The 12,390-nt window shown below is 39.7% G+C and overlaps 1 protein-coding gene and 1 long non-coding RNA gene across 3 annotated transcripts; both read left to right on the plus strand.

Annotated features, from left to right (window-relative positions):
- Positions 1 to 703: 703 nt before the first annotated feature.
- On the plus strand, positions 704 to 9,719 carry LOC131239241 (ribonuclease TUDOR 1). 2 transcript variants are annotated; one of them, XM_058236848.1, is made up of 18 exons: positions 725 to 854; positions 960 to 1,121; positions 1,840 to 2,004; positions 2,691 to 2,765; positions 2,874 to 2,987; positions 3,099 to 3,203; positions 3,849 to 4,055; positions 4,171 to 4,380; positions 4,469 to 4,576; positions 5,636 to 5,806; positions 5,901 to 6,098; positions 6,220 to 6,588; positions 6,706 to 6,936; positions 7,011 to 7,199; positions 7,283 to 7,363; positions 7,449 to 7,643; positions 8,463 to 8,840; positions 9,195 to 9,719. In XM_058236848.1, exons 3-18 carry the CDS (start codon positions 1,855 to 1,857, stop codon positions 9,381 to 9,383), a joined length of 2,970 nt encoding a protein of 989 aa, XP_058092831.1. In that variant the 5' UTR covers positions 725 to 854; positions 960 to 1,121; positions 1,840 to 1,854; the 3' UTR covers positions 9,384 to 9,719. The 2 variants fall into 2 exon arrangements, with proteins under 2 accessions (XP_058092830.1, XP_058092831.1); XM_058236847.1 differs by lacking the exon at positions 960 to 1,121 and having other exon boundaries at positions 704 to 854.
- On the plus strand, positions 4,583 to 5,321 carry LOC131239242 (uncharacterized). The gene is made up of 2 exons (XR_009168106.1): positions 4,583 to 4,958; positions 5,015 to 5,321. It is a non-coding gene; the product is annotated as an uncharacterized LOC131239242 (long non-coding RNA).
- Positions 9,720 to 12,390: the final 2,671 nt, after the last annotated feature.

Consider the following 12,390-nt stretch of genomic DNA (forward strand, 5'->3'; position numbering starts at 1 on the left):
CTAGAAGTATCCATCTTTTTAAACCGTCCATCTTTCCTCGTTTACTTGTGCCCCACCTGACGAGCAGACTAGCCTACACAATCAAAGGTGGCGGCCGTCCTGATTGAAGCATGATCCCACGCACGGCTGAAACTCTAAATAGTAAAAATCTCGCCACTGGCCAGTCATTCGCCGCAAATCTATCTAATAAATAGAACTATTTTTGATACTCTCGCAGCGCATGCCGCTTGATACGCGGGCACTACGAACTTGTGCACGTGACAGACAATAACTTCAATTTAACCAAATCGTGGAACCCCCTTCTTGTAATTAGCAGTCCCAAAATCATGTGTTTCTAACATATATATAACCTCTGATTCGCGTCCATTTTCCTGTTGAAGTAGGACCATTGATTTTTTTAATTTCAACCATCCGATAAATTTCTGCCAATCCGATGGTCAGATTGTCAAGCGTGCTTAAGGTTCGGTTCATGGTATATTAATTTGGACCTGCTTAATTGAATTTCCTGTATAACACACATATAATTTATTAGTGCCCGCGTATCATCCATTTTGTTCTCCAGAGTATCAAAGCTTTTCTCAATCTTGTTGGCAGCTATAACAGTTTTCAGCGTCTACGATAACTCCTGTATGGGTATTTTTGGTAATTTTCCTTAAAAAGCGAGGTTATATAAACTTATCCCTAACAACGCTCCTCGACAGGTATATAAACAGATGTTCTCTATGTCATCGTTCTTTTCACCCATCGGTCTTCTCTCCCTCTTTCATCATCTTGGAGAGAAGAGATCAAGAAACTGACGGAAATCCCTTCTCTTCTCTCCATCTACAGAGGGGATTTTCGCGATTCCTATCCAGGTATGTTTTTCTCAGATCTCAGATCTCAGATCTGTTTCTTTCTTGCAAAATCGGCGTATCTTTTGGTCCATTTGGCTTATTTTCGAAATCTTGTGTTTTCTGAAGGTTTGGGATCTCTTCCTGTTTTCGATCCACCGTCTATGTTAGCTTTTGTCATCGATCTGCTCAGTTTCGGTTCTTTTGTTGAAACTGCCAGAAGTAGAATCGATTTGATTGGATCGTTTTGATATCTTTCTTCAGCTTGTGTCGATCAGTGGAATTTTAGCAGTGAGTGATCGGATTTTACTGAGATTTTGAGTGTTTTTTTTTTCCTTTGTCTTTTTGAAGTTTTATTTGTTTCCTGAGGTGGTTGACCTTGGATCTGATTCCATGGTTTTCTGCTGTTTCAGTTCTTTTTTTCTTTTTTTTCAATGTTTTTTTTTTAATTTTTAATTTCTTGTTTTTTATGAGGTCGGAATTGCTGCATGTTCGGTTTTTGCTTGTAACTGGCAGGGTTTGATTGTAAAAATATGTGATCTTTTATTTATTTATTTATTTATTTATTTTTACCTTCTCTCAGTATTGTATTGCTATATATTGCTCTGTTCGATTGTAAAAATGGCGATTTTCTTATCTTTCCTCGTGGCTTGCTAGACATTGAAGATTGTTGTAAAGTATGCTCTTCTGATCATTAGTTTCAGAATAATTATATTGCTAGCAGATTGTTGAAAAATGTGATTTTCTTTAATTGGATCAATATTTACCCATTGCATATAAACTAGGCCTAGAATGAAGCATTTCAACTGTATTATGATTTCGTCTTCATATAACATCATTGGTCTGCTTGAAATTGAGGCTCCAAGTCCCTTTATGTTGTTTATACCGAGTTTTAATTTGTTTCTGGTTATTTTTGTGCAAGAAATAGGAAAAAATACAGCTGAGACACTCAGATTGGAAAATTTCGTTGAGAATTTGGACTATCTTTTATTTGATTTTCTTGATGCAGATTTCAACTGTTGTCATGGCATCAGCAACTGCTGCGACAGGATGGCTGAGAGGGAAGGTGAAAGCTGTTCCGTCGGGTGATTGCTTGGTTATAATGGGGAGCACAAAGGCTGAGATCCCGCCAGAGAAGACAATCACATTGTCTTCACTAATTGCTCCTAGATTAGTATGTTCTGGCTTGAATTATCCATCATACACGTTGTCTTGTTTAACATTAAATTATGTACCTTGATCCCATTTTATTTGCCAGTTGAATCCATGCCATAATGCTTTTTTTCTCGGTGATTCTAAATATATGTGTAATTGCATTTGAAACTAGCCTTGTTTTTGGTATGGTTTTGTTGGATTTTGAAGAAATTCTTGGTATTTTACAACATGACTTATAAGATTGTCGGTTGAACTTTCTCAAGGATTGATTTATCTTTTTCAAAATTTTCTCTTCCTATAAGCTGTTGCAAGGTAGATTTCGATGTCAGGACAGTTGATTTACCTTTCAGTAGTTTTCATCCTGCAAAAAGTTTGTTTGTCATGTCTGATCAAAATATGGTCCTTGTTCTTGAGTTTGTACTAGCGCATAACTGAATTAGTCAAGTCTAAAATCATATACGCCAAGCCCATTGTACGGTTTATGGCGTTCAATGCTTCAACCCTAAGCTATTTCTTGGACGATTTTTTGGCATCAGAAGGTAGATATGGTTCTTTGGATGCTAGCTTCTGCCACTAGGAAATTTTGTAATTTAACTAGTTTTGTAGAATTTGGTTAGTTATCCAAACACTGAACATAACTATACTCACTACTTTATGGTATGCCATTTGGATGCTGAAACTAACTCCTTTCATCACATGTCCTAGGCTCGTAGAGGCGGTGTTGATGAACCTTTTGCCTGGGATAGTAGAGAATATCTAAGGAAGTTGTGCATCGGAAAGGTGCATTCTATTTGAACTTCTTGGTCTTTATTTAATTTTTACACATACGCCAATTTTTTCTTCAATGACTTTTATCCACTTCTAACGTTATAGTCTTGATTATTGTAGGAAGTGACTTTTAAAGTAGATTACACTGTGCCATCCATAGCGCGTGAGTTTGGCTCTGTTTTTCTTGGTGATAAAAATGTGGCGATGCTAGTTGTTTCTGAAGGCTGGGCAAAGGTAATTCTTATACTTGTGGACATTATGAACTTACAGTTTCACATCCACTCCTTCCCATGAATACTGAATCAGACATGCCGTTTCTTGGTTGCATGGATATGACTCATACAGGTTAGGGAGCAAGGTCAGCAGAAAGGAGAAGCAAGCCCCTTCTTATCTGACTTGCAGCGTCTTGAAGAGCAGGCCAAGCTCCAAGGTTTAGGCCGTTGGAGCAAGGTTAGTATAGTAGGATTTCTTTGTTTGTGCTTTTATGTAATTGCTGCAAATTGGAAAAGGATTGCTAGCCCCCTCATCTTATCCTAAGAGGCCGATGCTAATTCCCTTTTGAATGGAGAAAGATGAGTATGACATCTATGGAGCCATCCCTTTTTGACCTTCTAGGAGTATGACTTCTTTTGTCAAAGAGAGCAATTTCTATCCAAGTTAGAGACCACCAACTTGGTACATGACTGCTTTGTCCTTGATTGCTTTTCTTTCTTTTTCTCCACATTGAATGTTCTAGATATTAATCGAAACCCGGATTGATGAGAGTTCTGTCACAATGGTGGTCTATGAACTCACTTGTCACCCCTCGGAGGTTATATTCAGCAAAAATTAATTGGTTAGATTAAAGCGTGATTACATTTTTGGGATCACATACGAAAAGTTGTCGTATGTATTTGACAAAATTTTTGTCCTTGCTTCTAGGCTAAACATTTCGTTTATCCATGTTGGCGGAGAGGCGGGCTTTACCATGGATAGTCTTGCTACAGAAGGATCTTTCCTTCTCCCTCTTCTAGGGAACTCGTTTCCCCTATCTCAATTGTTTTAAATTACAAGAAATGCTAAATGTTATATTGGTTGGTTTACTCACTAATGCAGGCACCTGGTGCATCAGAGGCATCCATTAGGAACTTACCTCCTTCTGCTATTGGAGATGCCAGTAATTTTGATGCAATGGGCCTCTTGGCTGCCAACAAGGGCAGACCTTTGGAAGGGATTGCCGAACAGGTTCGTGATGGAAGTACAGTTCGAGTCTACTTGCTCCCGGAGTTTCAGTTTGTTCAAGTTTTTGTTGCAGGCATACAGGTAAAATGTTACCATTGTCACCCAAATTCTCGTAGAATAGTGGGTTTCTCTTGGGGTTCATCAGTATCAGTATGATTACTTTAGATTGATAAAAGATTTGTGTTTTTAAAACTAGTCTCCATCAATGGGGAGACGGGCTATGGTAGAAACGATTGTAGAGACAGAAGTAACATCCGAAGACACAAATGGGGAAGTTTCTCCTGAAACTCGAGCCCCACTAACATCCGCACAAAGACTTGCAGCTTCCGCTACTACTGAAGTTTCGCCTGATCCATTTGGAAGGGAAGCTAAACACTTCACTGAGATCCGTATTCTAAATAGAGATGTGAGTTTCAGTTTTTATTTTTGTGGATTATGCCTTCTTGTCTATTTGTATTTTGTTCTTTTACTCAGCTCTTAGGTGTACCTGGCAGGTCCGAATTCTACTGGAGGGTGTAGACAAATTCAGCAATTTGATAGGTTCTGTCTATTATGCGGATGGTGATTCACTAAAGGACTTGGCATTGGAGCTCGTAGAGAATGTATGTTTGTTAATTTATTTTATTTTGTCATGCTGGCAACAATGTGCACAAAGCACACCTGTGCTATTCCTAAACTAATTTGGAATGGATAGCATTCATCATTAATGGCTAGGTCATTTTTTCTTCTCCATGACAACATTGATTGCTTGGCTTTACTACAAGGAAAGAGATGCAATCTTTTCTCATGGGGAGTGTGGTTCCTCTTGTTCTTCATGATGCCCCGTGTGGCCATGTCAGTCTGATTGGTTACCACAGAGTTATATCTTTGCGATACAATTTGTATCTTAGGGTTGCATTTGTTAACCGGTTCTTTTGCGGATTATCAAGGAAAACAATGAAAGTGTATCAAAGAAAACAATGAAGTGTATGAAGACTGCCTAAGGTCTTTGGTACTGTACAGATGTAAGAAAACAATTAAGTGTATGAAGACTTCCTAAGGCGTTTGGTATTGTACAGACGTATAGTATAGTTGACGAAAGCCATGGATCGGATTCCACTCAGCCTTTTGTATTGAGGTTTTTTAATGGAAGATTACTGTGCCTGTATTTTAAATCTGCTCGTGTGAATTTGAAACTATGTTGATTCTCACTGATACAAATTTGGAAGATGGTCCTTTAAATGGATGTTTCCATGAGTATTACGATTCCAACTATCGAGTCCTTCCCATTTTAAAGCACTTAAGAACTATTACTTTCAAAAAGCTGCAAAACATGACATTCTGTGATCATTATTTTCAATTCCCTTTTTTTTTATTTCCCACATATTCTATTTCCTTTGAGACCTTCAATCGTCTGTTGCTTGCCTATTTATTTAGCTGCATGGTCTCTCATCTTGTTGCTGCTATTTGAAGACATTGCTTTAACATCAGTCACTCATTTCTGTAGCGGCAGTAAATTTTCCTTATAACTCAAAGTTATAATTTGGGAGTTTTTTGTCTAAGTCTTTCTAGATCCCTTCCATTTTCATGTCTCTGATTTGTTATTTCCAATCATTATATGTTTATCTCGCGGGTGGCTGAGTAATTTCTAGCCAATCATATTAAATTGGACACCCATGTAGGGTCTGGCTAAATTCGTGGAATGGAGTGCCAATATGATGGAGGATGATGCCAAACGTAAGTTGAAGGCTGCTGAGCTCCAAGCAAAGAAGGATCGTTTAAGGATCTGGACAAACTATGTTCCTCCAGCTACAAACTCAAAGGCGATTCACGATCAGGATTTCACAGGAAAGGCGAGTGGCTTTCCCTTTTGTTTACAAGAAGTTTCCTCTTTCCATTAATCCTTGTATAATTTTCCATTCCTCTACATGCTTCTACTTTCTTTAGGTGGTGGAGGTTGTGAGTGGGGATTGTATCATAGTTGCCGATGACTCCATTCCTTATGGAAGCCCATCAGCTGAACGGCGCGTGAATCTTTCGAGTATCAGGTCACCCAAAATGGGAAATCCTCGTAGGGATGAAAAACCAGCACCCTATGCCCGTGAAGCTCGAGAATTCTTGCGACAACGCCTTATCGGCCGCCAGGTATGTATTTAAGTGCCTATTTACATCTCTGATGGGATCTGTCAAGATTGAGCTGACAACTACAGGGACTTCATTTAAATTTGTTTCCGGAAAGTTGAAATAAAGGTTGGCCTTCTTTCAGGTAAATGTTTCAATGGAATATTCTAGAAAGGTCGGCATGGCTGATGGGCTCAATCCAGTGCCTACGGCTGGCTCTTCAGATTCCAGAATCATGGATTTTGGATCAGTCTTCCTGGCATCTCCATCCAAGGTCGATGGTGATGACACAGCACCTACTCTAACTTCTGCAGTCAGCCAACCAGCAGGAATAAATGTTGCTGAGTTGGTTGTTGCGCGTGGCTTTGGCACGGTTATCAGGCACCGAGATTTTGAGGAAAGGTCAAATTATTATGACGCGTTGCTTGCTGCTGAATCTCGTGCAATCAATGGAAAGAAAGGGATCCATTCTGCAAAGGATCCCCCAGTGATGCACGTAACGGACCTGCTGACGGTCAGAAAGCTGAACCTTCTTGTTTCCTTGTACTTTCTATCATGTTTGGTTCTATAAAATGATCTCTTCTGGAATAAAATTGTTCCTTCAGAACTTGCTAAATATATATATTTTCAGGCATCTGCAAAAAAAGCTAAAGATTTCTTGCCCTTCTTGCAACGGAGTAGAAGGCTACCCGCTGTTGTGGATTACGTCCTTAGTGGTCATCGGTTTAAATTGCTGATCCCCAAGGAAACTTGCAGCATTGCATTCTCCTTCTCTGGTGTTAGATGCCCCGGCCGCGATGAGCCTTTCTCAGATGAAGCAATTGCCTTCATGAGAAGAAAGATCCTGCAGAGGGATGTAGAGGTACCATGTTCTGCCTCGGTGTTTTCCATTTTACTTCATGTTCAGTGCTGTTAAATTTCTGTAATTTTGTGCAGATTGAAGTCGAAACAGTTGATAGAACTGGAACCTTCTTGGGTTCTTTATGGGAATCAAAGACCAACATGGCTGTGGTTCTTCTAGAGGCTGGGCTGGCAAGGCTTCAAACTGCTTTTGGTGCTGACAGGATTCCTGATGCTCACCTACTTGCAAAGGCTGAGCAGTCTGCAAAAAACCAGAGATTGAAGGTTAGTGCTTAAGGTGCTTTGTGATTTAGAAAGTCGATGCCGAGCTTGCTCACTTTGTGTCTGCTGACACATATTTATTGCAGATTTGGGAAAATCATGTTGAAGGACAGGAAGCTACTAATGGGTCATCAGTGGCTGAGACCAAACAGAAGGAAGTGCTTAAGGTGCTGTGTGATTTTCGCTTGAGTGATGCCTTGTTTTATTTCTCTAGGTGGATAATTGACTTGCCTTCCTGATCTTTACTTTCAGGTGGTGGTTACTGAGGTACTGGGCAGCGGCAAGTTCTATGTCCAAACAGTTGGAGATCAGAAAGTGGCTTCTATTCAGCAGCAACTAGCTTCATTGACCCTCCAAGATCCTCCTGTCATTGGCGCTTTTAATCCTAAGAAGGGGGATATTGTCCTTGCTCAGTTCAGTGCAGATAATTCTTGGAACAGGGCCATGGTGAGACTCTCATTAACTACAAAAAGTGGCTCCTTTTATGTTCTGGAAAAGTTGGTGGCAATCACTAGTTGTCAGTAAGCAGTATTTATAATTTTATTGGCTTTGATGCACCATCTGGCATAGCTGTGCTTGGCTTAAGCAATCACTAGTTGTCTCTAGCATTTGTTTCTTCTATCAAGATAACGATGATTTTGGCCCCTTGATGTATCTTTTTTTTATTTTTTAATAACAATTTTTCATGTGTTAAAAAAAAAGGGAATATAATGAAGAATATTGGTAATTAAATTTAGAATGTTGTAAACACTAACATATATTTGTTTTATAAAAGCAAACTACCATCATTCAACCAAATATGAATGGCATGCTGTGGACGGGATACCTATGTGCCATGTCTTGCAAATTAGGAAATGTGAATTTGCATCCTAACTTGTATCTGGAGTTTGTATCCATCCTGCCTTGGAGCATTATTGTTCTTGCTTGCTTTGGGGATTTTAGATATTGCCTTCATGAAATTTCTTTTAGCTATTTTCCCTGTAATTTAAAATTATTTTTGGGAATTGCAGTTGATTTTATTTTAGTTCATTAGAGTTTCTGGAATAAACTTGAAATTAATGGTTATCTATGATGTGGCTGATATGTGCACTGAATCTGTGAACAATGATATGTTTTCATTGATATTACCCTATTTGTTACAGCTGGTAATTTGCTGGAAATGTTATTTTCTTTTTATTTTCTTCTTCTTCTTCTTTTTTCCCATGCCGCATGATCCTCAATTGCATTTTACATCATTATGATTGATGTTTTCAATCACATGTGAAGATTGTCAATGCACCACGAGGAGCTGTTGAATCACCAAAGGACAAGTTCGAAGTGTTCTACATCGATTACGGGAACCAGGAAACGGTTCCTTACACGCGCTTGCGGCCTCTTGATCCCTCTGTCTCTTCTTCACCAGGCCTTGCCCAACTATGCAGTCTTGCCTACATTAAAGTCCCCAGTCTAGAGGAGGATTTTGGTCAGGAAGCTGCAGAGTATCTAAGCGAATGTACCCTAAACAGCTCAAGAGAGCTCAGGGCCATGGTTGAGGAGCGAGACACTTCGGGTGGAAAGGTGAAAGGCCAGGGAACTGGAACAGTTCTTATAGTAACTCTGGTCGATGTGGAAGCTGGTTCCAGTATCAATGCTGCCATGCTGAAGGTCAGAGCACCACCTCTGTTTAATTTTCTTTGATCCTCTTTTCCATGAAATTAGCCAATGTCCTCTTTTCCTTGGTATTTATGTTGATAATTGAGATATGCGCTCCAAGTTGGAGTTTTGGACTTTCTAGCATGCAACTGCAATTTGAGGGTCACACTTCTCTTTATGAAATGCCATTGATTTTCATCTCCTCTCAATTAGATTCCATGTTTCCAATTCGATTCACTTGTGCATCTTGACACTGCTGAGGCTGACATTTTGTTTGTCATTTGATTACTGTGGGTAAACTTGGTAGAGTTCTGCTTGCTTTGTATGCAGTTTTTTACTCAAAACCTCTTCTAATGTCATTTATAGGAAGGACTTGCAACACTGGAAAGAAAGAAGAGATGGGACACCAGGGAAAGGCAGTCGGCTCTTGATAACCTGGAAGAACACCAGGCGAAAGCAAAGCGTGAGCGCCTCAAAATGTGGCAGTATGGTGACATCCAGTCTGATGAGGAAGACTTGGCCCCACCCATGAGGAAAGCCGGAGGACGCCGGTAGGGCAACACGAGTCCAGAAAATGATCGGGCACGTGGGGGTGAGTTTAAATTTATAGTTTGTTTTAACATATATTTAGCAGAGAAACTGAGGCTGTCAAAAACAATCCCGGGAGAGTTGTTTTTAATTATTTCTTCATTTATTTTTTTTTGTTTTGTTTTTTTCCCATTTTACCCTTTTTCAACTTGAAGGAACATTTGTTAGTCTCATCTCTAAATAAGGTAAATCCCACCCGTCTCCTCTGTGGTTCCGGCCCAAATGGCTGCAGAGGCTAAAAGCCCTTTTAAGTTTTGTAGCATTAGCATTGCCTTGAGTTTGAAGATGTTCTTTCTTCTTGTACGTCACGAATCCTACTGAGGATATTTTGTAAAGATGTTTTATTATCCCACAATACGTGGGCTAGCATGGAACACACCTGAGATCCAGTTCGTTCCTCAATCCACTATGGATGTGCTCTGGTCATCTTCACCAGTCCACACTCGGGGACACATGCTCCACTGCACATTTGAACTACCTTATTTTTGCCCAAGGCATACTTATAGGTTTAGTCTTGACTGATGGCCCACCCAGATTTCACCTTCTCATTATATAATAATTAACCAACCTTTTCCTCTTTTTTTCTTTTCTTTTTTTTATAAAAAAAAAAAAATTTTAAAAATTTTTAAAAATTAAAAAAAATGCTTATTGCATCCTTTTGATCTTCTTCTTATCCAGACAAACTGATCTTTTTATATTGCAATTGAGTTATAGTCGTTGGGGAATATGAGTTGGATTTTCACACCATTGGATGCCAATCCAAATGATTGAAGTGTAAATAATAATTAAAAAAAATAGTCGTTGGGGAATAAATAATACAGTAGGTGCCTATGGTATGCAGAGATTTTTCAGTTCTGACAAGCTATGGCCATTATTCTGATGCCCCAGACCATTGGTCTGTTGTCGCTCAACATGCATTGTCTAAGCTTTCGATTCGGGGAAGAGAAATACACCACCCAACTTACCAGCAGACCAATGTTTCTGGATTATCAAACCGTGGGTTCCACTTGTAAGAACGTGTTGGATGTCGTACAATACCTAATCTGGTTCTCTTCTTGTTTCTGGATTACCAAACCATGGGTCCCACTTTGGGATCAGCTTGATGGGTGGCTGGGATCTTTCTCATGTCTGCCAAAAAAAAAAAAAGAGGTTATGATTCACATGCGGTGGATACCGCGTGCTTGATGGATGGCTGGGATCTTTCTCCTGTCAGTTTTTAAAAAAAAAGGGTTACCGTGTGATGTACAATTTTTGAAAGATCGAACGGATCCATGCTTGCCACGCAATAATCTGTTTTTGAAATATCGATTGGTTCTACCCTGTTGCCTCTGCCCCAACCAATCGAGACATCGAGTCAGCCCCACCATAATGATGAGATGTAAGCATGGCACTCTAATCATCAGGTGGACCACACCATAGAAAACAGTGGGTATCCAACCAGAAATCTCCAGAATACGCAGTGGTGGCCCTTGTGATGGATGGAAATCGTGGTGAGGTGGCCCTGTTTGATGGGTTGGATCAAAACTCCCAAGAGGGCACGGTGATGATCTATGCCATCTAGTGCGTAGCAAGGTTTCGAGGGTATTCCTCGTTGCTGCTGTTTCCTCTCTTGCGGCCCACGAATTCTCGTTCTGCTTGAATTTTGGCATGGACTACCATGATCTGATGCAACTGATGGACGAAATGGATGGAACAAATACATGCTGGTGGCCCCATGTGTGTACGCGGGAATTCATGATATCTGCTCTGTCCAACAAGTACCACGCCTTTTATTTTTTGCTGGGAATTCACGAGATTTGCTCCGTCCATCAAAGACGACGCCACCCTATATTGGCCCTGATCCCAAAGGCTGTTTCAACACTCACGTGAGCCTATTCACCGGGAATTATACGAAAAAGCTATAAATTCAAGTGCTTATGGCCCGCCTAAGTTTTGAATGATTTGGAATGATTTTTCTTAAATCCTTTCGCGGTGATGAGGCAAGCTAAATGAACGTAACGTATTAAATATGAACGCCGGGGTTTAGGGTTTAATTCTTTTTACCATTTTTAGAGTTCATATCGCAATATTATAGCAACAGAAGCTTGATATTTTAAAATCTTCAGAGATTTTGAAATATCCTGACAATATACCGATAATAATGTCTATTTAAATTTTTTTAAAATAATAATAATAATAATAAAATAAATAAAAAATAAAAAAATCTCAGCGATATTTGGTGCTGCGGCTGTCCCGGGTTCGGAACAGGATATAAGCCAAAAAAATTAGGTAGATCCAAGGCTGAGGTGGACCATACCAAAGAAAGCAGCGGTGATAATGACTCCCATAGTTGAAACCTTCCTAGGGTCCACTGCAACGTTTATTTTCCATCCAATCTGTTAATAAGGTCACGTATACCTGGATGAAGGCAAAACATAAATATCGGATTTTGTGGCGGGTCCTAAGAAGTTTTTAATAGTGGAAGTTTAATCTCTACTATGTATCTCACCTGACACTTGGATCTACCCCATATTTTGGCCTATATCCTAAAATGATATGGAAAAACGGATGGACGGTGTTGATAAACCCATTAATCACGGTGGGACCCTCAAACCCCATCCTGTTCCGATCTCGGAACAAGCAAGGGTAGTACCTAATCTGCATCCTTGTCACACGGGTTATAAATGCATCGTTGAGATCGCTGTTACGTACCGTGTGGATAAAGTTGGTAGCAGGGGCCATTCATTTCTATCCGTTAAATAAATAGTCCACACGATAATATTTTATGAGAAATAATCTAGTAGACTGTGCGTATGGAGACCTTTCCATGCACACAGTTGTATTTGGACTTGTCATCTTTCATATCGCCTATCTGTTCTGTCCATTAGATCTAATCTAACCTTCTATCATTTGTTTGCAGAAACTTCAATAATCAATTAATAATCAAATGGTCCTAATTATCCATGGCTCCACCTATCTTTAATAAACAATTGTC

Source organism: Magnolia sinica, chromosome 3 (genome assembly GCF_029962835.1).
Source record: "Magnolia sinica isolate HGM2019 chromosome 3, MsV1, whole genome shotgun sequence".
In the NCBI taxonomy this organism is placed as follows: Eukaryota; Viridiplantae; Streptophyta; class Magnoliopsida; order Magnoliales; family Magnoliaceae; genus Magnolia; species Magnolia sinica.

Excerpts from the sequence above, each read along its gene's own strand:
- LOC131239241 (XM_058236847.1), top strand. The coding sequence starts at position 1,855 with ATGGCATCAGCAACTGCTGCGACAGGATGGCTGAGAGGGAAGGTGAAA. Across the intron at positions 2,766-2,873 it reads GGAAGTTGTGCATCGGAAAG|GAAGTGACTTTTAAAGTAGA; the intron begins GTGCATTCTATT and ends TGATTATTGTAG. Across the intron at positions 4,577-5,635 it reads CATTGGAGCTCGTAGAGAAT|GGTCTGGCTAAATTCGTGGA; the intron begins GTATGTTTGTTA and ends ACACCCATGTAG.